Source organism: Phaethon aethereus (assembly GCF_964289735.1).
Source record: "Phaethon aethereus genome assembly, chromosome: W".
NCBI lineage: Eukaryota > Metazoa > Chordata > Aves > Phaethontiformes > Phaethontidae > Phaethon > Phaethon aethereus.
In genome coordinates, this window is record NC_138581.1 from 42,544,762 (window position 1) to 42,569,600 (window position 24,839).

The 24,839-nt window shown below is 43.8% G+C and overlaps 1 protein-coding gene across 1 annotated transcript in view; it reads left to right on the forward strand.

Moving 5' to 3' along the window:
* LOC309415227 (F-BAR domain only protein 2-like) overlaps positions 1 to 24,839 on the forward strand; it is a gene marked incomplete at both ends in the record, with an annotated part of 92,480 nt that overhangs the window by 8,163 nt on the left and 59,478 nt on the right. The window contains 4 exon segments of the mRNA XM_082012678.1: positions 8,763 to 8,861; positions 10,250 to 10,346; positions 22,284 to 22,328; positions 22,653 to 22,725. Of these exon segments, the coding sequence (XP_081868804.1) occupies positions 8,763 to 8,861; positions 10,250 to 10,346; positions 22,284 to 22,328; positions 22,653 to 22,725 (314 nt within the window).

The following is a 24,839-nucleotide window of genomic DNA, read 5'->3' on the forward strand; positions in this document are numbered from 1 at the left end:
AGAAACTTTGTGTTGTTAAAGAAAATCTTTGCTTTCTGCTTGTTTTAGAAGAGAAGGTTAAAGATACTGATCTGAAGTAAGGATGAGTTTTACTTGAGCCTTGAATATTTATATATTTTAATCATTAGTGTAAAAGTCGTAAAGGTCTGGGGATCAGTCTTAGTAGCTGGGAAGGGTAAAGAAAGATGGTATTCTGAAAAAGCTTGAGTATTGTTTTTCTCTTAAAATATGTTTAAGCCTCTGTTGTGTACAGTTTTTTCCTTCTGTTTTTGTTTTGGGGATGAGTGTTTGTGGTTGGTCTGGCTTTTGGTTTTTTCCTGTCCAAATGGGAATATGTGTAGAAGCAAGAACAGAAGTAGTTGAATACTTAGCAAACTGATGGAAAATGTATTGTCTGAAGTGTAGTGCGAAAGAGGCAACTGATTTGTTCTTCAGCTTCTATGTTTTATGGTATTTTTCTTAATTTTTTGCTCAATATATTTTGAACAATAGAGTTTAAATACCTAAAATAATATGTGTGAGGATGTAGAAATCTACAATTCCCTGAATTAGTTTTTCTGGGGTTTTTTTGTTGTTGCTTTTTGTTTTGTAAGACACACAGATTTGCTGACTTGTGGAGCACACTGACTTTGTTTTACTGTGAATTTAATGGAGAGCAAAGGAGAAGGGATTGGAAGAGCAGCTTAAAATGTCCATGTATTTACAATATGTAGTAGAATGGGACCACTGTTAGGGATTTGTATTTCATCTTGTCATATTGAATAATTAGACTTGCATTTGAAGTCATTTAATAATTGAAACTTAAAGGGCATTTAAGACTGCCATTTGAGATTGGCCTTTTGATATTCTGCTCTCAAGAGCTTCATTTGGAGGCCAAACAATTACATTATGCTAAATGGGATATTGATGGGTTCTATTCCTAGATTCTCATCCTGCTGCTGATTTTACAAGCACACAGGGTTTTTTCTACTGGCAGGGAAAATTTTGCAGATTTGGTCTTAATTACAATAAATACAAGTCATTACTTTGAGCACACCTTTTTTTTAAAAAAAAAACCATTAGATCTCTGCAAATTTTCAAAGAAAATATTTGGTAGATTTTACCTAATGTCTAAAATAATTAAATTTGTTTAACATCAGTGAGTATCAAGTTACATCATCAGATTCTCAATCATCTTTCTATTTGTTTGACGTAAGCATAATTTTTTTCATTTGCAGTTCAAGAAATGCTATCAAAATGTAGCGTTTATACTGAATTGAGCACAGATTTACACTGCAAGAGTTAAATATACATGTTGGGGGTTACATTACAAATAGAAACATTTGAGGTACTTTGTGTTTGATTCATGCAGTTAATCCCACTTGTGTAATGCTAATTCACAGCTAAATTAGTTTTTACTTTCATTGTGGCATCTCTAATTGCAGCAAATGATTTGCTATGTTGTACTATTTAAAACCAAACAGTTTTGATGCAGAGCATAGGCCAACTTAACCTTGGTGCCACCTCCAAGCTAGATGAACCATTGTCCTCGTCATTGTTCAGTTCCACTTGCCGAGCCTTGTACCTATTATGCAAAGGCACCTGGGAAGGTGGGGTAGCCACAGAGGAAACGCGCCTGCTGCGCCGGGCAGGAACTTGTCGCCATTCCCCCCTATCCCTCAAGTCACCGTGTTCAGCCAGGTGGAGAGAGGATAGGGAATCCTCCATATGATGCATCCTGTCTGCCTGTTGGGCCTGTCCCAGGGAAGGCAGGGTGCGGTTCCAGTAGTCTATCTCTCTCTCTCGCTCTCCCTGATACTCCTCAACCTACTCACCTCCTCCCAGAGCTCTGTCACTAAGCAGAGGAGTTCCTCTCCCTGGGCACACCTCCCACAGGTGTGCTCACTGCTGCATAAGAGTAGGGACACCCTGCAGCCTGACACCTGGGTGGCAGCATGTTCCAGCACCGGAGCTCTGTCTGGGAAGCTGCGTCACTTGTGGCAGGTGCAGAGCTTAGAGAGGCCATAGCTTTCTGCCGGGTGGAAACCATTGCTCCCTGGTCGAGCTGGCAGAGCTTCAGCGGTCTTTCTGCATGCCCTACCACGCCCTGTTTGCCTGCCCTAGTCACTAGCGCTCCTCAGGGGCTTCTTTTATGGGGGGGCTTGGCCTCCGTTGCTCCTGGCGCCGCCCAGGTCTTGTCAGCCACTGTCGCACGAGCTGCGGGCTCCTGGTGGCTCTCTCGGCTCCCCCTGAGGTTCGCCCATTTCGGGAAACCCCCCTGTGCACCACGCTAGAGTGCTTCGCTGCAGATCATGACGGCACCGGAGCTGCTCGCCTCGGCGACTGAGAGTACAAGTTACTCATTCTGTATCAGCCAGCAGTATCTTCTTGGGGTGGGGGGTGAAGGAAGTCAGAGTTCCAACCAAGGTCTGATTAGAATATGGCACATCATTAGCCATTATTAGTATAAAATCTAGTACAAAACCTTTAGAACGCATAGCTACGATCACAAAAGAGACAAAGCAACAGCTTCAGTTTAACCAAGCAAAGATACGGATACTATTAAGCTCATCGTGTCAGAAATAGGCAGATTAGCCAGCTGGTTTAGATAAAAGTGAAGGGCTTATTAAGGTGAAACTTCAGCACTGTTTTTTCTTTATGGACTATCCTATGGGACACTGTGGCATGAAACATCTTAAATCCATTCCTATAGCCAAAATAAAAACAGAAAGACTGTTCATCATAGTAAGTGTTTATCCCACAGAGTTGCAACAAAGCTTCCAAGGGATTCATAGTAAAAGTCACATCTCAGCCAAACGAAAAAGAAGTAAAGAAACAAGAAAAAGGAGAAATATTAAAAACAAAAAGCAAAAACAATTATCACCATATTGAGAGGTGACAAGCTGTCCTGGCTTCAGCCAGGATAGAGTTAATTTTCTCAATAGAAGCTAGTGTGAGACTATGTTTTGGATTTGGGATGAGAAAATTTTGATAATGTGCTGAGGTTTTGAGTTCACAGAATCACAGAGTCATTAAGATTGGAAAAGACCTTTAAGATCATCAAGTCCAACCATCAACCCAACACCACCATGCCCCCTAAACCATGTCCTGAAGTGCCATCTCTACACATTTTTTGAACACCTCCAGTGATGGTGACTCCACCACCTCCCTGGGCAGCCTGTTCCAATGCTTGATCACTCTCTCAGTAAAGAAATTTTTCCTGATATCCATTCTAAACCTCCCCTGGCACAACTTGAGGCCGTTTCCTCTCGTCCTATCGCTGGTTACCTGGGAGAAGAGACCAACACCCTCGTCGCCACAGCCCCCTTTCAGGTAGTTGTAGAGAGCGATAAGGTCTCCCCTCAGCCTCCTCTTCTCCAGACTGAACAACCCCAGTTCCCTCAGCCGCTCCTCAGAAGACTTGTGCTCCAGCCCCCTCACCAGCTTCGTTGCCCTTCTCTGGACACACTCTAGCACCTCAAAGTAGTTCTTGTAGTGAGGGGCCCAAAAGTGAACACAGTATTTGAGGTGTGGCCTCACCAGTGCCAAGTACAGGGGCACAATCACTTCCCTACTCCTGCTGGCCACACTATTTCTGATACAGGCCAGGACGCTGTTGGCCTTCTTGGCCACCTGGGCACACTGCCAGCTCATGTTCAGCCGGCTGTCAACCAGCACCCCCAGGTCCCTTTCCGCCGGGCAGCTCTCCAGCCACTCCTCCCCAAGCCTGTAGCGTTGCATGGGGTTGTTGTGGCCAAAGTGCAGGACCCGGCACTTGGCCTTATTAAACCTCATATAGCTGACCTCAGCATTGTTGCTAAGTAGTCAAGGACAGTCCAGCTTCTCATCCTGGCCGGCCAGTGAGAAGGCTGGGGGTGCACAGGAAGCTGCGAGGGGACGCAGCCAGGACAGCTGACCCAGGCTGACCAAAGGGATATTCCATACCATATGATGTTATGCTCGGTATATAAAGCTGGGACGAAGAAGAAGGAAGGGTTGGAGGGCCGTTTGGAGTGATGGCATCCATCTTCCCGAGAAACCATTACGCGTGATGGAGCCCTGCTTTCCCGCAGATGGCTGAACACCTGCCTGCCGATGGGGAGTAGTTAATGAACTCCCTGTTTTGCTTTGCTTGTGTGCGTGGCTTTTGCTTTACCTATTAAACTGTCTTTATCTCAAACCAAGAGTTTTCTCACTTTTACTCTTACAATTCTCTCCCCCGTCCCACCGAGGGGGAGTGAGCGCGTGGCTGTGTGGTGCTTAGTTGCTGGCTGGGGTTAAACTACGACACAAGCAGATATCACAAAGATGGACTTAGTGCTAAACAAACACTAACCATTTGAGCCTGAGAAGCAGCACAGAATCTGATACTCGGGCATTTTTTAAAAAACACACCATAGTCAAAGATCTTAGTTTGAGAAAAATTTTTCTGACTGTGCAAAGATATTTATGGAATCTAGGCTGTTTAACAACATAACAGCTACACTGTCAAAAGTAATATAGGTCTGGATGGAGTCCTTGCTGTAACACCAAGATTACAGGCAGATGGTCTAGGAGGCAAGACACTCTTTAGTCTTCATAGATTTTGTGATAAGTTCTGACAGTCATATGCTTCAGCCATCAAAAGAGATCACAGTCTTGCCTCCTATCTCAGTCAACCTGGAAGTAGAGTTGACAAGAACATATAGTGCAAGAAAAAGAAGGAAAGTGAAGATGACCTCTGGGATTTGATATCATCTTTGGTGCCAAATAAGTTCAGTAGAAGATTCCCCTCTTGCATTGCCTCACTTTATAATAAAACCATATCATGCTAATAACATTCGGTCCTCAATAAGCTTTCAATTGTTGCAAGACTAATACTAGTTCCAGATTTTAATGGCTTACAGACAGAGCAAAAGGACACATACCTGTATTAAACAGATAATTATCTAAGGCTACTGTAGTGCTTTTCAGAACTAGAGTGTGCCCTCAGCCATATTCCCCCTAATCAGGGCTTGTATGACATAGGGTGCATATGCGACAGCAACAAGGTTTTTGTAGCTCACCCAGACGTCCAGGTGATCTAAGAAAAAAAGGCTAGAATACAGAAAACATATGAAGTGTTTCACTGTATAAAGTAATGCATAGTCTCTTATCCTGATCAGTAAAATATCCATAGAAGGAGACATGAGTGCCATGATGTTAGAGTAGCATCCTACCTGAGATGACAAGATGTCACACAGCTAGGTATTAGTGTTTATTACTCTTTATATAGTAACAGCTGAAAAATGGCATCTCCTACTCATGAGGTTACGTGCTGGTGTCTGATCTAGGCTGTGATGGCTCCTAGGAAGCAACATCACCACCTCTTTCCAGATTTTTCAAAAAGCACACTTGCTGTGACACATTAGGATGATGTCAGAACAGTTTCAGTGTGTTATCTTTTTCGGCGAAGCCACCAAGGCGAAGGGCTCCGGAGCGGAGAGTTGTGCCAGGGGACCCTTCCTAAAGCGGCAAAACCATGAAGGCGAAAGCGCAGGGAGAGAGAGGGTGCCTCAGCCCCCCCTGCTCCGAGCCGGCAGAGCGGGCTCCTGACGAGCGGCAGCTCTGGCTCAGCGTGGGCGGGAACAAGAGCAGCAGCGGCCAAAGCCCCTCATGTACAAGAGCAGCCCCAGGGAGCACGAGCGACCCAGAGCGTGGCGACCACGGCAGGCAAACAGGACGTGGCGCATCAGAAGGGCGTAGAGTGTCAGTTTGCGCGGCAGTTCGCGCAGGCAGGGTGTGCAGGGAAGGCATTCGTCAGGGCGCAGCCCCACCCCACGGCACTAGAGGCTCTCTCAACGAGTAGTCATCACCCTTCCAGAAGAGGCCCAGCCATGGTCTCCACTCGGCTGCAAGCTGTGGCCAGAAGGAATGTGGTGACCCAGACCAAGCTCCCACTCAAGCACGCAGCTGTCCAGGTGTCCAGCTGCAGGGAGTGCCTGAGCCTGTCGCTTGTGCCGGAGGGCAGCAGAGACACCACCTGAGTGCGGTGCGACCAGGTGAGCGACCTGCTCAGCCTGGGGGCAGAGCTGAAAGAGGGAGCGGAGAGGCTGAGGAGCATCAGGGAGTGTGAGAGGGAGATGGATTGGTGGAGCCACACCCTGGTGGCCCTGAGGCAGGGGCAGCTGGTGGAGGCTCCACAAGCAGCAGGGGATCCCCTGTCCTCTTGCCATCAGGCAGAAGGAGGGAACCTAAGAGATGGGGGAGAGTGGAAGCAGGTCCCTGCTCGGGGCAGCAGGCGAATCCCCTCCTGGCCTCCCTCACCTTCCCAGCTGCCCTCACACAACAGATATGGGGCTCTGGAACTTGAGGGCCAGGCACATGAGGACCTTGATGAAAGTCCATCCAGGGGGGTGCCTAGGGTGAGTCAGTCAACCCCACGCATTACGACTGCCTCTGTTAAGAAAAAAAGGAGGGTAATTGTCGTAGGTGCCTCCCTTCTGAGGGCTACAGAGGGCCCAATATGCCGACCAGACCCAACTCACAGGGAAGTCTGCTGCCTCCCTGGGGCCCGGGTGAGAGATGTCACCAGGAAACTCCCTGGTCTGGTTCAGCCCACTGATTACTACCCGCTGTTGGTTATGCAGGTTGGCAGCGACGAGGTTGTGCAAAGAAGTCTAAAAGCAATTAAAAGGGAATTCAGAGCGCTGGGGCGACTGGTTGATGGATCAGGAGCACAGGTAGTGTTTTCCTCAATCCCTTCAGTGGCAGGGGGAACGCTGAAAAGAACAGGAAAACACACCTGGTTAACATGTGGCTGAGAGGCTGGTGACATCGGCGAAATTTTGGTTTTTTCACCATGGGGAGGTTTACATGGCACTGGGCCTGCTGGCAGCAGATGGAGTGCAACTATCTCCAAGGGGGAAAAGGATTCTGGCTCATGAGTTGGCCGGGCTCACTGAGATGACTTTAAACGAGATTTGAAGGAGGAAGGGGATAAAACCAGGCTCACTAGAGATGAGCCATGGGGTGGCGTGCCAGAGCTGGGGGCGAAATCGATAGCCTGAGTGCAGTTGACTGGATAAGTGCTGTTGAGCAGTCTGCATATAAATATAGTTCAAGAATGAGTAATAATTCTTCACATTTTAAAACTTACAGGAAAATGTACATGTTTATAAAAAGGAATAAAGCTTACTTTACTGTGTATGCTGAGTTGGATAGATAAAGATCCTGTTGGTGATTTTTCTTTTTTTTTTTTTTTGTAGCTTAAAGTGCTAAGAATTGACTTGCATTTGTTGGGTCATTAATATTACAGATTAATTTCAGTACATCTTTTCAAAATGGACTGATCTTTCAAAAGTGAAAGTAAACAATTTGATTAATGATTATATCTGTGATATGAATGATGTGGTTGTATTATAGTACCGAGATAGCTTTAGTCTTTGATCAGACTCTTTTGTGTTATGTACTGTACAAGGCCAAGGTGGCTTCTACTTCAAAGACCTTAAATCTTAAGTATAAAACTAAACAAGAAATAAAGAAACAATTGAGAGGAAGGGGTTGCTGTCCACTGACATGAGACCAAAAAAAAATATCTCTGAATGGCCAGCTGTTTTGATATCCATTATAGAGAAGAGTTTTGCAGAGTTTTATAGGGAGCTCAAACCAAACACAAAGGAAATGGCATTGGCATAATCTCAAAAGTTGACTTTGAGTTTACATAAAAATTAGGTAATGGAAACAGGCTGGAAGATCACATTGCGTACGGGTGTTGACACCCTGATAGTGATTGAGAGCAGATATTATAGAGATGGACCATAGGTAGCTTTGAAAGCAAAATAATATAGTTTATGTAATCAGGGAGTCAGTAAAAGAAGTAGCATCATAGGATAGGCTACAGAGGATGACCATATCCTCTGTAATTAAGAGGGAGGCTGCTTGAGGAAAAAAAATTAATTTTAATCTGCTTGATTGATGGCTAGAGAGGCATAGAAGTATGGCAAAAGAAAGATTGAGAGTTTCAAAGTTAAGAGATATTTGACTTGTCTGTATGGAGTTGTACTTGTTTGTGAATCAGAGTACCAGGAGGTGTGAAATGTGGAGAAATGGTCTTCAGAGAACCCTGCAAAAAATTGGAGAGAGGATTAAGTGGTGCTCCAAAGTTTGGACAGTTACAGAAGTAGGAAGAGAACCAGGACAGAGCAGGAGTCAAGATTCAACATGATTATGGCTGACTGTTGGGGAGGATGAGGACATTTTTAGTTCTCATCTTTGGCTAGGAAGGGGTTATTAGAGACATTGGAAATGTTTTTTAAATCGGTGTCAGGTGGAAGCCTGGGTAAGATGGAAAAGGAGGACAAATTCCAGACAAACTGCAAAGCTTTTATACAGTGAGTTTAAAGATCAAACAAATGAATCACATTTAAAGAAGCAAAGGATATAGATTTAACTAGAGAAAGAGAAAGCATGAGTATATTGTGAGCAGGAAGAGAGGGTGAAAAGGGTGAAAAAAGTGGTCTTTTTAAACACCTTCTAACTCTATTTTCTTTTGGTAGAAATAGGTCAGACTTTTTAAAAAATTAAGATAGATGAAGGTTTAAAGAGTAAGTAAAAAAGTTGGATAATGGTTCTAAAAGGATATTATAAAGTACATTATTTCATAACTGAATTCTGCACCTTCCTTTCTTAAACACTGTAATTACAATGATCAAGGTCTGCAAAAAATAGTGTTTTTCTGTTTAGTTTATATAATTATTAAAATTTAAAGTTTAGTATTTCAAATATTATTTTCTTTAGGAATAATTGCTTGTATTGGTTTACAGAATTTTCAAGACATTGAAGAAACACACCTTCTTCATATGAAAGAGATTATAGAATCATTGTCAAATACCATAAAAGAAATTCATTTACAAATAGGAGAGGTAATTTTTATATTATTGTTTGTTTGGATCATGCTACATATTTTTCTTAACTATTAAATGAAACATTTCTTACTGTGTTTGTGAGAATGACAAGATCACATCTTTCAAATGATGGTAACTTTTTAAACCACTATGAGTAGAAGGAGATAAACAGAAGTGATCCACAGAATTCAAAAGACTTTCAAGCAGATGTGGTTCTTTTTACCACAGATATCAAACGTTATGCGAGTACTGAACTTGTTTATGAGTTGTTTGAAGGAGATTTGAACATCTACTAAATTGCATTTTTGGTCTTTTGTGATGTTTCTGTATGTGTATTCTCTTTTGTTATTTAAGCCTCTCTGAAATTTTTTACTAAATGGATCATCCTCTAATTTTTTTCATTGTATTGGAAATCTTTTTTATATCTAAATTCAACATAAGCTGATTTTTTTACTGTTGTATTTATAAGTTCAGTATCACAAATTTTACAGAATAAGACTGAATAATTGTTAAATTTTGTGTTAACACAAAACAAAATATTTTGACAATTTGGAGAATTGTTAGTGTATTTCAAAGTTCTGTTCCCTAGATATTACTTGGCACCCATTTCACACATTTCAGGATAGTTGTACTTTTCTTTAACTGAAACTTGAAATTATATCAGTCTGAAAAGCTTCCAATTTTTTTATACACTCTGGTTTTTATGAGCAAAAGACCTTCAGTGACAGCGTTAAAAGAAGCTTTTATAGTATCTTTTCTTTAGATGCAAGTTTGTTTAAATAATAACCCTTATAAGTAGTCCTTAATTTTTTGATGTTCTGAAATATAGTTTTATTTTTCCTCGGTTTTGAGGTTTTCTGCTAATGAATGGTGGTCACAAGGGTCATGCTATTTATTTCTAAAGCATATGCATACTGGCTTGTTGGAAAAACTTCTTATTAACAATGTGTGGTTGTTCCTATGTCAGACAAAAAAACATTACAACAGTAATGCTTTTACTCAAGTAGGTGGGAACTGTGATAATACAGTGGTAACAGTTCACACCCTTAACTAGTGCTGTCTTAAGAGACTGCTTGTCTTCCTGACATTATAGTGGGACATGTTGCTGACAAATTCAGAAAATTATGGATTACAAAAGTGGTTTAGATGGAAGAAATGGAAGTAAATCCTAGACCTGTCATCAAGCTGTATTTTTTCATTCCTCATTTGTATCTGTATCATACATACACTTGGTAATACTAAAGCAAAGAAGGGATTTCCTTAGTAAAATTTGGAAGCCCTGTAATATATTTGAGAGGCAAGTGTTTTGAATCTTAACTCTAGAGAAAAACACATTTTAAAGTTAATTACATTCTTTCAATTACTGGTTTTAAAATTCTTTTTATGTGGTGTGGTTTTTTTTGAAGGTGCATGAAGAGTTTATTAATAACATGACAAATACTACAGTTGAGAGTTTAATACAGAAATTTGCTGAGTCGAAAGGAACTGGCAAGGAAAGACCTGGTAAGAGATTAAAAATAACACAGTAGGAAATGTTAATTTAAAAACTGTAGATTTCCACTCCTAGTAAAAGGTCAAACCCTATTTGTTAATGTGTTATAGTGGTAATGTGCTTACAATTTTAAATTCTCAGAAGTCATTAGCTTTGATATGAAATGGTTATTATAAATTTAACACAATTTATTATGTAAGTTTAGTATATGTGTTCATAAAGCATAGCATTTTATAGCTCTGAGTCCCTCTATGTAGACCTTCGAGGAAGCTCTTAAACTATACTGCTCCTTGGTACATCAGTGCAATTTGTCAAGAAACTGAAGTTAGTTAGTTCCTTGCACAGATTTACCTCTGCCATGTGCTTCTGTGTAAATGATATTTCCAAACTTTATTTAATATAAATTTATGGATATATTCAGAACAAATGTCTATAAAGCTGCTTATAGAACTGTTGGAACAGTTGCATCAGTTTATTTGGTTAGCTTACAAAATTATGCATTTTAATAGATTATATGTAGATTGTTTCCTTTAATAAGCAGCAAATTGAATAGTACTTTCTGAAAGTACTGCTTGTTGGGTGTGGTGTATAAGACTTTCCTGGGCTGGCATAAAAAGAGAGTCTCACAGTACCGTGTATCTAACATTATAGGAAAAATGTAGAGTTTACTTTAATATTTGGGCATGAGTACATGGTCACTAGGTGTGTGAGTACAGGAATTCAGTAGTATCGTTTTTCTTTGAGCATTGGGAGTCCTGGCTAGCACCTCTGCCTCCCAGTACAGAAGCACAAAATTTTTTTCAGAGCAAGGATGTATATAGCAGACTAGATCTTGAGAATTTACATTAAATTGTTAAATATGGTTACTAGGTGTCTTACAGTGCCTCTGTGAGGTGTTTTTAACATAGCATTGTTTCATGTTCTCTCTGTGATCCACTAATGCTGATACGTGAGTGGGCTGAGGTAAGATTGTATATGGAACGATTTTCGAATGTTTCCTGTATATTCTACAATTTTTCAATAAAGAGTAAGAAAGAAAAAGTATGAACTTCAGGGGTTCAAGTTCAGTTGATCTGAAGTCAGGGTAAAGTCAGGTAAAAATTTCACATGTGAAAATTCAGTGTTCAGACTTCTTTGATTAGCTATTGCCGAGATGTCATGCCTAGGGATCTCCATCTTGCATTTAGGATCCTGACTCCCTAGGTTACAAAGACCCTTGCTAATGTATCCTAGAGTACTGTGCACTTCAGGTCATCCACATTATTAGTGTGTTTTTTTGCTAGACAACATAGTAATCATAAGAAAAATAATATTTTTTAATTTAGTGGGAAAGTTATACACACTGTGTACTTATTTGCTGCTTTACAGAGTTCTTCAAATCCCATTTGTATTCTCTGGGGTCAAATAAAAGCTTTTTGCCATTCATTTCTTCAATCCTACAACTATTTTAGGGAAAGATTACATTTTTAGTGTGGAAATGTATGCACCTTGAATTTTTTTTTACGGAGTGAAATTATTGTATTGATATCAACTTTGTAAAGCAGTCATGGTGCAGAGGAAAGCATAGACAAATTCAGCAGCAAAAGAATACAAATTCACAAGAAGTCACAAAGTGTCAAAGATAGGAGACTAGAAACACAGACTGCTAGTGCTGTTAATTATGTTTACTGCTTCTATTATATTCATTTTATTATATTAATCATACAGCTTTGACAATTACAAAGATTTGGAAGGCAAAGTGAGGTATCAGTCTTCTAGGAATGAAATGGAAACATCCAATGTGGGAGGGAAAAAATACCTTTCTGCAATTCAGAACTGTTCTTAATAAAAATAGATTTCAACTCATGGAGCAAATGTTAGAAGTCTTTCTGTGGTGTGAATTTACTAATTAGGGTGGAGAAGGAAATGGCTTCTCAAATAAATCTAAGTATTCAGCATATAAAATGATAATGACTTGGTGTACAAGACAAATGTAGAAAGAATGTCTTACGACCATCACTGTTGCTTAAGATGTCCAGTCCTAAATATATTTGAAGGAAATACTTTAAAAGATCCCCAGAACTATGTAGGCTTTCTCCCTCCCGTATTATTTCTGGGCTAATATATTGAATTAGTTGGTGGGCTGCGTTCTGAAATACTGAATTTTGAGAAAAAAATAAACTAAAAACTTAAACTAAAAGTATAATGGATAACAAAGTATTTTAGATTATTTCAGTATATACAGGAGGCACTGCGCTCACAGGCTCTCATCCTGCTGGGGGACTTCAACCACCCCGACATCTGATGGAGAAGTAGCACGGTGAGCTGTGGGCAATCCAGGAGACGCCTGGAATGCACTGAGGATAACTTCTTAAGCCAGGTAATAGACAGCCCTACCAGAGGGGATGCCATACTGGACATGTTGGTCACCAAAGCAAGTGAACTAATGAGTGACGTGAAGATTGGAGGCAGCCTGGGCTGTAGTGACCATGCACTGGTGGAGTTCGCAGTCCTGAGGGATATGGGGCAGGTGAAGAGTAAAGTCAGGGCCCTGAATTTTAGGAAGGCAAACTTCCAGCTCTTCAGGGTGTTAGTCAGTAGGACCCCCTGGGAAACTGCCCTCAGGGACAAGGGAGCAGAAGAAAGCTGGCAGGTCTTTAAGGATGCTTTCCACAGAGTGCAAGAGCTCTTGATCCCCAGGTGTATGATGGAGTGACCACATCAGTGGACAAGAGAAGAGCTACAGATGTTGTCTGTCTGGACTTCTGTAAGGCCTTTGACATGGCCCCCCACAACATCCTTCTCTCTAACAGGTAGTGTTTTCATCAATCCCTTCAGTGACAGGGAAGAACGCTGAAAGGAACAGGAAAGCACACCGGATCAACACATGGCTCAGGGGCTGGTGCCGTCATCAGAATTTTGGGTTTTTTGACCACGGGGCAGTTTACACGGCACCGGGCCTCCTCGCAGCACATGGAGTGCAACTGACTCCAAGGGGCAAAAAGATTCTTGCTTATGAACTGGCAGGCCTCATCGAGAGGGCTTTAAACTAGATTTGGAGGGGGGAGGGGATAAAACCAGGCTCACTAGAGATGAGCCTAGGGGTGGCATACCAGAGTTGAAATCGATAGCCCAGCTCAGGTGCATCTAGACCAATGCACGCAGCATGGGCACCAAACAGGAGGAGCTGGAAGCCATTGTGCAGCACGACAGCTATGACGTAGTTGCCATCACAGAAACATGGTGGGATGCTTCTCATGACTGGAGTGCTGCAATGGATGGCTATAAGCTCTTCCGAAGGGATAGGCAGGGAAGGAGAGGCGGTGGGGTGGCTCTGTATGTTAGGGAGTGTTTTGACTGTATAGAAATCAACGATTGTGAAGACCCACTCGAGTGCTTATGGGTGAGGATGAGGGGGAAGACCAACGAGGCAGATATCTTGCTGGGAGTCTGTTACAGACCACCCAACTAGGACGAAGAGACAGATGAGACATTCTATAAGCAACTGGCAGAAGTCTCGCATTCGCTGGCCCTTGTTCTTGTGGGGGATTTCAATCTACTGAACATCTATTGGAAGTATAACACAGCAGAGAGGAAACAATCTGGGGGGTTCCTGGAGTGTGTGGAGGATAACTTCCTGACACAGCTGGTGAGTGAGCCCACCAGGGGAGGTGCCTTACTGGACCTGCTGTTTACAAACAGAGAAGGACTGGTGAGAGATGTGGTGGTCGGAGGCCGTCTTGGGCTTAGCGATCACGACATGATAGAATTCTCAACTGTGAGCGAAGTAAGGAGAGGGGTCAGCAAAACTGCTACCGTGGACTTCTGGAGGGCAGACTTCGGCCTGTCCAGGTCACTGGTTGAGAGAGTCCCTTGGGAGACAGTCCTGAAAGACAAAGGGGTCCAGGAAGGCTGGACAGCCTTCAAGAAGGAAATCTTAAAGGCGCAGGAGCAGGCAGTCCCCATGTGCTGTAAGAAGAGCTGAAGGGGAAGGCGACCGGCCTGGCTGAACAGGGAGCTTTTGCTGGGACTCAGGGAAAAGAGGAGAGTTTATCACCTCTGGAAGAAGGGGCAGGCAACTCAAGAAAAGTACAAGGATCTCGTTAGGTCAAGCAGGGACAAAATTAGAAAGGCAAAAGCCCAGCTAGAGCTCAGTCTGGCCACAGTTGTAAAGGATAATAAAAAATGTTTTTACAAATATATTAACAACAAAAAGAGAGGCAAGGAGAATCTCCATCCCCTACTGGATATGGCGGGGAACATTATCTCCAAGGACGAGGACAAGGTTGAGGTACTTAATGCCTTCTTTGCCTCAGTCTTTAATAGCCAGTCCAGGTATCCACAGGGTATTCAGTCCCCTGAGCTGGAAGATGGGGATGGAGAGCACCATAACCCACTCATAATCCAGGAGGAAGCAGTTAAGGACATGCTAAACCACCTGGACACCCACAAGTCTATGGGGCCTGATGGGATCCACCCGAGAGTAGTGAGGGAGCTGGCAGAGGAGCTTGCCAAGCCACTCTCCATCATTTATCAGCAGTGCTGGTTAACAGGGGAGGTCCCAGATGACTGGAGGCTTGCCAATGTGACGCCCGCCTACAAGAAAGGCCGGAAGGAGGATCCTGGGAACTACAGGCCTGTCAGCCTGACCTCTGTATTGGGGAAGATCATGGAGCAGTTCGTCTTGAGAATTCTCACAGGGCATCTGCAGGACAACCAAGGGATCAGGCCCAGACAGCATGGGTTCATGAAAGGCAGGTCCTGCTTGACCAACCTGATCTCCTTCTATGTCCAGGTGACCCGCCTAGTGGATGAGGGAAAGGCTGTGGTTATTGTCTACCTGGACTTTAGTAAAGCCTTTGACAGCGTCTCCCACAGCATTCTCCTGGAGAAACTGGCGGCTTGTTGCTTGGACAGGTTTACTCTTCGCTGGGTGAGGAACTGGCTGGATGGCCGAGCCCAGAGAGTTGTGATGAACGGTGTTAAATCCGGCTGGCGGCCAGTCACAAGCGGTGTTCCCCAGGGCTTGGTTCTGGGGCCAGTGTTGTTCAATATCTTTATTGTTGATCTGGATGAGGGAATCGAGTGCTCCCTCAGTAAGTTTGCAGGTGACACCAAGCTGGGTGGGAGTTTTGATCTGCTGGAGGGTAGGAGGGCTCTGCAGAGGGATCTGGACAGGCTGGATCGATGGGCCGAGACCAACTGTATGAGGTTTAATAAGGCCAAGTGCTGGGTCCTGCACTTCGGCCACAACAACCCCATGCAACGCTACAGGCTTGGGGAGGAGTGGCTGGAGAGCTGCCTGGTGGAAAGGGACCTGGGGGTGCTGGTTGACAGCCGGCTGAATATGAGCTGGCAGTGTGCCCAGGTGGCCAAGAAGGCCAACAGCGTCCTGGCCTGTATCAGAAATAGTGTGGCCAGCAGGAGTAGGGAAGTGATTGTGCCCCTGTGCTCGGCACTGGTGAGGCCACACCTTGAATACTGTGTTCACTTTTGGGCCCCTCACTACAAGAAGGATGCTGAGGTGCTGGAGCATGTCCAGAGAAGGGAAACGAAGCTGGTGAGGGGGCTGGAGCACAAGTCTTCTGAGGAGCGGCTGAGGGAACTGGGGTTGTTTAGTCTGGAGAAGAGGAGGCTGAGGGGAGACCTTATCCCTCTCTACAACTACCTGAAAGGGGGTTGTGGTGAGGTGGGTGTTGGTCTCTTCTCCCAAGTAACCAGCAATAGGTCAAGAGGAAATGGCCTCAAGTTGCGCCGGGGGAGGTTTAGATTGGATATTAGGAAAAATTTCTTCACTGAGAGGGTGGTTAAGCATTGGAACAGTCTGCCCAGGGAGGTGGTGGAGTCACCATCTCTGGAAGTGTTCAAAAAATGTGTGGATGTGGCGCTTCAGGACATGGTTTAGGGAACATGGTGGCTGGATTAATTGTTGGACTTGATGATCTTGAAGGTCCTTTCCAACCTTAGTGATTCTGTGATTCTGTGAAATTGGAGAGTGATGGATTTGATGGGTGGACTGTTGTGTGGATGAGGTATTGGTGGGATGGTCGCATTCAGATTGCTATGTTGTACTATTTAAAAACAAACTGAATCTTGTAGTCTCCATGTATCTAAGATCTGTTTATATCACCTAGTTCTTTTAAGACTACGAGTATGACATATTCATTTTGAAAAGAGTACACGTGAAAGCACTGGAAAATGCTTGCAAGTACACCTTTTATCTTCTGTGAAAACACCCTGAAAATTGCACAGCTCTTGGTTTTATGGTGGATGCTCTAGAATAATTGTAATTTCATAATAAAGATAAATCAGAGTACTTAGTAGCGCATGTGTTTTGGGGCAGGAGTGAAAGTAGTTTCTGTATTTGAGGTTTCCACAATCTATTTCCTTCCAGTTGCTTGTAATTGAAATTTTCAAGATTTCAATCTCTCACATGAAGTAGTTGGAGAAGGTGCAATGGGGGAGGGGTAGTTTGGCTACCTTAGAGTATAGAACTGGGAACAGTTTTGTGGGGTTTTTTCCTCCGTCTTATCTTTAACGTGTGTATATATAAACTTGTTGTCGTGGTTTAGCCCCAGCCGGCAACTAAGCACCACACAGCTGCTCGCTCACTCCCCCCTCCCCCAGTGCGACAGGGGAGAGAATTGGGAAAAAAACTCGTGGGTTGAGATAAACACAGTTTAATAGGACAGCAAGAGAGAAGGAAACAACAATGATAGCAACAATAATAATACCGACAAAGGAATGTACAAGAACAAGTGATGCCCAATACAGCAATTGCTCAGCACCTGGTGATTGATAGCCTGTCCCTGAGCAGTGATTCCCACCCCCCGGCTAACTCCAGTTTATCTACTGGGCATGATGTTGTATGGTAGGGAATATCTCTTTGGCCACTCTGGGTCAGCTGTCCTGGCCGTGTCCCCTCCCAGCTTCCCGTGCACCCCCAGACTCCTTGCTAGCAGGCCAGCATGAGAAGCTGGACTGACCTTGGCTGCTCAGCAACAAGTCAAAACATCAGCACGTTATCAACATTTTCTCATCCCACTAGCGTCTGTGAAGAAAACCAGCTCTATCCTGGCTGAAACCAGGACACTTGTGTATATTCCATCAAAATGATTACAGAAAGATAAGTAATAACCCCTGTGTCACAGTGCTAACATGCTAAACTTTGTTTTTACTTTTGTTGGTTCAGTTGCAAGTTACCGTTTCAAATACGGGCCAAGGGGCTAATTCTTAGTAGGGGCTGAAAGTAATGGTACCTGTTTGCATGTGCTTTCTGCTTTCTTTGTGTTTGTACAAGTGCTGGTGTGATTCTGCCATTTTAACTCACTGAACAAGGTCTTATGGAAAATCACTGTTTTTCTGCCAGCTTGCTCCCTAAAATAGCTCATAGCACGGTTAAATAAATTCTAGACCTAGCCAAATTGAAAGAATGAGGGTTAGGACTGCCCTTTGCAATGACAACTGACTGTTACCTTGTGTCAACTTGTCGTGAATCCTGATTTAGGATACTGCCGACTATGCCAATTTGTCGTGAATGGGTGATTTAGACCGCTTAAAGAACCACTGTCAAAGGTATCGGCAAAAGTGGTTTTATTGTAATATGATGTTGTAAAAGTGTGACTTAACAAAGTTTGATGGCAAGGTTCACTCTATTACTGTACTGCACAAAGGATATAAAAATGATTCAGTTACCAAGACAGAATCAAAGTTACCAAGACAGAATCAAAGTTACCAAGACAAGATCTTAGTGCACTATAATACAAGGTTATGTGTGATATCAGTCACTTATTGTTCTACCGTTGGTAAAAGGTCTCTCTGCCTCGAGGAGCAACCTTGAGGGGTGTCCCAGCTCAAGGGGAGATCACTGCCATGCAGCCAGCTGCTTAGGAGGGAGAGCTCAAAGGCGGCTCACTTAGGCTGTCATATTTATGGAATAAAGTGGTTGGCTCGTAGTCAAATTAGATGTGATGGAAAAGGTATGCATGAGGCTCCTTGTACCCACAACTTCCTTCGTTCATTGATAAATGAATCTTGGGAGAACCACCTGCTATTCATGTGTCAATTGCATGATCGGTGTTCCAAACTCATATGCATCAATGCTCACTGTGTAACCCTGTTCCTGTGTGGGTTTTCAGAGGACAGATTGGAACTAGAGAAGCTCTTGGCCTGGTTACCACTTAGGTCTTTACCTCCTTTGGAACCTGCACCAAACTGCCGCTAGTTTGGTCAAGGAGTCAAGTGCATCCGTCACACAACTATAATGAGAAGCCATAATACTGAATTTATTTAGATATGGCACTTAACCAGTGCTCTCTGCTTTTTTTTCCTGTTTAGTCTTAAAGATTTTTAAAAAGCTTTTTATCTTCTTTATGACTATATTTAATATGCTGCACATCACTTTTAACTGTCCAGGTAATTGGCTATGAAGAGGAAACAGGGGAACTAACAATACAGAGTAAGAAAAAGTGTGAATCTCAAAATTAGGGCTACAGCTATGCTTTTTTCCTTTTTGATTTTTCTTTAGATATCTCTTGTTCATTAAAAGAAGATAACTCAAAAGCCTTACACTATATTATAGATACAATTTTGAATTAGAAGAGGAAACAAATTGAAAATGTTTCATGTTGGTTGTAATAACATAGGCAATTCAATTGTATTTAGACAGTGTGCACAAGTATTTTAATTTTTCAGTATGAAAGAGTGAAAATATTTAATGATTTGCTGTGCATGTGGATTCTATGGAATCACAGAATCATAGAATAGTTTGGGTTGGAAGGGACCTTTAAAGGTCATCTAGTCCAACCCCCCTGCAATGAGCAGGGACATCTGCAATTAGATCAGGTTGCTCAGAGCCCCGTCCAGCCTGACCTTGAATGCTTCCAGGGATGGGGCGTCTACCACATCTCTGGGCAATCTGTTCCAGTGTTTCACCACTCTCATTGGGAAAAATTTCTTCCTTCTATCTAGTCGAAATCTGCCCTTTTTTAGTTTAAAACCATTACCTCTTGTCCTATCACAACAGGCCCTGCTAAAATGTCTGTCCCCATCTTTCTTATAAGCCCCCTTCAAGTACTGAAAGGCTTCAGTAAGGTCTCCCTGGAGCCTCCTCTTCTTCAGGTTGAACAACCTGACTGCCAGGACTTTTCAAATATCATGGAGAGTGGCTTGGCAACTACATCAGCCAATTCCCCCAGGACTCTGGGATGCATCTCGTCAGGTCCCATAGACTTGTGCATGTTCAGGTTCCTCAGGTGGTCTTGAACCTGATCTTCTCTTACAGTGGGAGGGACTTTGCTCCTCCAGTCCCCTTCTTGCAGTCCATCCCCTCGAGAGGTGTGGGAAGAGACACTGCCAGTGAAGACGGAGGCAAAGAAGTTGTTGAGTACCTCAGCCTTCTCCTCATCCGTTGTTACCAGTCTGCCAGTCTTGCTCATTAAGGGGGATACGCTTTCTCTGACCTTCCTTTTCTGGCTGACACACCTGTAGAAGCCCTTCTTATTATTCTTTGTGTCCCTTGCCAAGTTCAGCTCCAGCTGTGCCTTGGCCTTCCTGACTCCATCCCTACACAACCAGGCAGCGTCCCTGTACTCATCCCAGGACACCTGTCCCTGCTTCCACTGCCTGTGCATTTCCTTCTTGCCCTTTAGTTTGCCCAGCAGGTCTCCACTCAGCCATGCTGGTCTCTTGCCTTCCTTGCCTGATTTCTTACAGCTGGTGATTGAGAGTTCTTGTGCTCTATAGAAAGCGTCCTTAAAGATCTGCCAGCTATGTTCTGCTCCCTTGTCCCCGAGGGCAGTTTCCCAGGGGGTCCTATTGACTAACACCCTGAAGAGCTGGATGTTTGCTTTCCTAAAATTCAGGGTCCTGACTTTACTCTTTGCCTGCCCCATATCCCTCAGGACTGCGAACTCCACCAGTGCATGATCACTGCAGCCCAGGCTGCCTCCAATCTTGACGTCACCAATTAGCTCACATGCGTTGGTGACCAACAGGTCCAGTATGGCATCCCCTCTGCTAGGGCTGTCTATTACCTGGCTTAAGAAGTTATCCTCCATGCACTCCAGGAGTCTCCTGGATTGCCCACAGCTTGCCGTGCTACTTCTCCATCAGATGTCGGGGTGGTTGAAGTCCCCCAGCAGGACGAGAGCCTGTGAGCGCAATGCGTCCTGTAGCTGGAGTGAGAAGGCTTCGTCAATAGACTCCCCTTGATCAGGCGGCCTGTAGTAGACACCATCCACAAGGTTCCCTTTGTTGCCTCGGTCCCTGATTCTTACCCATAAGCTTTTGACCTGCTCGTGGCTCTTCCTCAGAGACAGCTCTTCCCACTCTATCCATTTCCTGACGTGGAGGGCAATGCCTCCGCCCTTCCTTCCTCTCCTGTCCCTTCTGAACAGCCTGTAGCCATCGATAGCCGCACCCCAGTTGTGGGGTTCGTCCCACCAAGTTTCAGTAATGGCAACCAGGTCGTAGTTTTCTAGCAGCACGGTGGCTTCCAACTCTTCCTGTTTGTTGCCCATGCTGCGTGCAGTGGTGTAGAGGCACTTCAGCTGGGCTGTCGGCCATGTCACCCTCTTAGAGGAACACCACTTAGTTCCTTTGAGGTCTTTTGCTGGTGCAGCTGCCTGAGGGGCCTCACTAGCATCCTGTCCCTCTAACCTTGGTGTGTCATCCCACAGCTTGTTGCGGATGAGCCTGATATTATCCCCCTCCCCCTTCAAGTCTGTTTTAAAGCCCTGTCAATAAGTCCCACTAGCTTACAAGCAAAGACCCTCTTCCCCCTTTTAGAAGGGTTAATCCCATCTGATGCCAGCAAGCCAGGTGCCATGTAGGCCATCCCATTATCAAAAAAAAAAATTGTGGTGGTGACACCAGTCATGGAACCATGTATTAAGAGACTGGGCCTGTCTGTGTCTTCCTATGTCGCTGCCCGCAACTGGAAGGAGAGAGGAAAAAATAAGCTGTGCTCCAGATTCCCTTACCAACCATCCCAAGGCCCTGAAGTCTCTTTTGTTCGCCCTTGGACTATGAGTTGCAGCTTCATCGCCACCCACATGGAAGAGCAGGAGTGGGTAATAGTCTGAGGGCCATACCAGGTTAGGAAGTTTCCTAGTTGATGTCCTTAACCCAGGCCCCAGGGAGGCAGCAGATTTCCCTAAGAGAAGGGTCTGTCCGGCATATTGGACCCTTTGTTACCCTCAGAAGGGAGTCGCCCCGAGCATTTACTTGCCTCCGTTCACTCCTTTCCTTTAAGCTGCCTTCAGCCTGGCCGTGGGAGGATACAGGACCCCCTTGATCTTGTTGGTTTTTTTCTGGTGGCTGTTCCTGCTTCTGTTTCAGGGAGGGCAGAGCATGGTTCCACGAGTCCATCTCTTTCTCAGACTCCCTGATGCTCCTTAAACTCTACCTCCTCTTGGAGCTCTGCCACCAGGCTGAGCAGATCATCCACCTGGTCACACCTCACACAGCTGTTCCCACTACTGCCATCCGTTACCAGTGAGAGGCTCTGGCACTCTCTGCAGCCTGAGACCTGGGTGGCTGCATGTTTCTGTGGGAGCTCTGTCTGGGTTGCCACATCCATTCTGGCAAGTGCAGAGGACAGGGCTTTCCGCCAGGTGGCTACCATAGCTAAGCTCCTCCTGAGCTGGTAGGGTGACTATGCCCTCCCTGTGTGCCCTTCCACGCAAACTGCCGCACCACTCCCTGGCTGATGTGCCACACTCTTTTTGCCCGCTCTGTTCACAGCTCTCCTGGTCCCTAGCACTCCCTAGACTGCTTTTTATAGACATGGGGGTGGGCCATATGATGTTGCAATCTGACCACTGGCAGAGTAATTGTGGTTTTGAGTTACCACCCAAATTTTTAATTAGATTATTTAGTATTTTCAGGAAATATTAATAGTTGTTAAAATATCTTAGGGTTTGACCTTCATTTAACCTAATGTTTATCTTCATTGTCATTTCTTTAAGGCGCTATTGAATTTGAAGAATGTAATGCATCCAGTGCAGTTGAAGGTGAGTTGTTGTAGCATAGTTATTTACCTAATAATCCTGTGGATAGGACCTGAAACTGAGAAGGATCCAAAACATAGCCCCATACCAGCTACTGTGAAGAAATTTAACTCTATCCCAGCCAAAATCAGCACATTGTGTTACTGAACAACATGTTGGAATAATCTTCCCTTAGTTTGGCTCCATACCTACCTCCACTGTTAGATTTTTGTATCACTTGTCATGGCAGCATCTAAAAGGTATTGGCATTGGTATGCACTAGTGTTTAATGTTGCTAAATATATACTCATCTCTCTGATCTTTAAATGAAAAGTATTTGTTTCATAGGGATAAAGCCACGGAAGAGGAAGCCTTTTGGTTTATCAGGAATAATGAAAAAAGAAAAAGATACTGAGTCTGTGTAAGTATATTTCCAGCTTGAAGCCTTGTCTTGTATGAAAACTAGTAAATGTATGGAGATGAACATTAGCTGATGTTTAACAAAAGAACGGTTTTATAACAGAAGTTTGGATGAATGCCATGAATATAAAAACATCTTAAACAGATATTTAAGGTTTTTGTAACTGAGGATTTTAAGGAAATAATATAAATGTATTCATAGTAGTCTACTCATTATTCATCCTTTCCTCTTGTCATGGTTTAGCCCCAGCCGGCAACTAAGCACCACGCAGCCGCTCACTCACTCCCCCTCCCGCAGTGGGACGGGGGAGAGAATTAGAAAAAAAACCCTCGTGGGTTGAGATAAACACAGTTTAATAGGACAGAAAGAGAGAAAGGAACAACAATAATAATACCAACAAAAGAATGTACAAGAACAAGTGATGCCCAATACAGCGATTGCTCACCACCCAGTGATCGACAGCCCGTCCCCGAGCAGCGATGCCCGCCCCCCGGCCAACTCCAGTTTATGTACTGAGCATGACGTCGGATGGTAGGGAATATCTCTTTGGCCAGTCTGGGTCAGCTGTCCCGGCTGTGTCCCCTCCCAGCTTCCTGTGCACCCCCAGCCTCCTTGCTAGCAGGCCAGCACGAGAAGCTGGACTGTCCTTGACTGCTTAGCAACAACCTAAAACATCACCACATTGTCAACATTTTCTCATCCCAAATCCAAAACACAGCCTCACACTAGCGTCTGTGAAGAAAACCAGCTCTATCCTGGCTGAAACCAGGACACCTCTGTATAGGTAAGTAGTTCTCCCTCGTTCTACATTTGAACATTGTAGAAAATCTGATTCTCATGTGTACTCCTAACAAAACAGTAGCTCTGTATGTGGAAAAAGTACTGTATGTCTGCATTTGCAGAACTGCAGCTTCAGTTATTCTTTTGTTAGAATAACTTTTCTGTACTGTATAGAAGCACCAAAAAAATTTTGATTTTTTTTTCAGAAAATCATGTGCACATTCATTTCTGAAAGACCATCATTCTAACTCATGGTTGATGTCCTACCTATACCCTTTGTCTTATTCACTGCACACTCTCTGTCTTAGCTGGATTGGTAGCATTCTATGTATTAGTAATGATGGTTACTATATTTCAATATATTTTGTTCATAATTTCTAGACATGTTTTCTCGGTAGAAGTATTTGATTTAACAGAAAATAGCTTTAAATTTAACAGAAACTTAGCAATATAGAAATATTATCAGTGGCAACATCTGTATACATTGTTTTTTGATTAAATTTTTTAGCCAGACATAGTTTTCTAATATAGTGCTGAAAAATTAATGACCTAAGAACTGCAGATGCTAATTATTTGCACGTACAAAGTGCCTTATATATTTTTTTTTTTTGGTGTTTGATTTTAATAGTGATATGCTTCTAAACAATGCTTTTTCTTCTCTCTGTCATGATACCATTAGGGCTCCAAGGTGTTATTTTTTTAAGTCACAGAATCATTAAGGTTGGAAAAGACCTTTAAGATCATCAAGTCCAACTGTCAACCCAACACCACCATGCCCACTAAACCATGTCCCGAAGTGCCACGTCCACACGTTTTTTGAATACTTCCAGTGATGGTGACTCCACCACCTCCCTGGGCAGCCTGTTCCAATGTTTGACCACTCTCTCAGTAAAGAAATTTTTCCTAATATCTAGTCTAAACCTCCCCTGGCGCAACTTGAGGCCATTTCCTCTGGTCCTATTGCTGGTTACTTGGGAGAAGAGACCAACACCCGCCTCACCACAACCCCCTTTCAGGTAGTTGTAGAGAGCGATAAGGTCTCCCCTCAGCCACCTCTTCTCCAGACTGAACAATCCCAGTTTCTTCAGCTGCTCCTGTTGCGGCCCGAAAGGAGCCGTTTAGGATGACCTCCCTCCCCTTGGGACCAACGACCAAGTTCGTGATCCCCCTGGACTGAATTAAGGTGAAATGACACCAGCCAACCAATTTAACAATTTAATAATACAAAATGCAAGGCATGAGGTTCCATGGAATAATTCAATGGCAACTACTCTAATTAAACAATCCAACTAGACCAACAAGTCCCGGGCAACATGTCTTTCACAATTTGACAA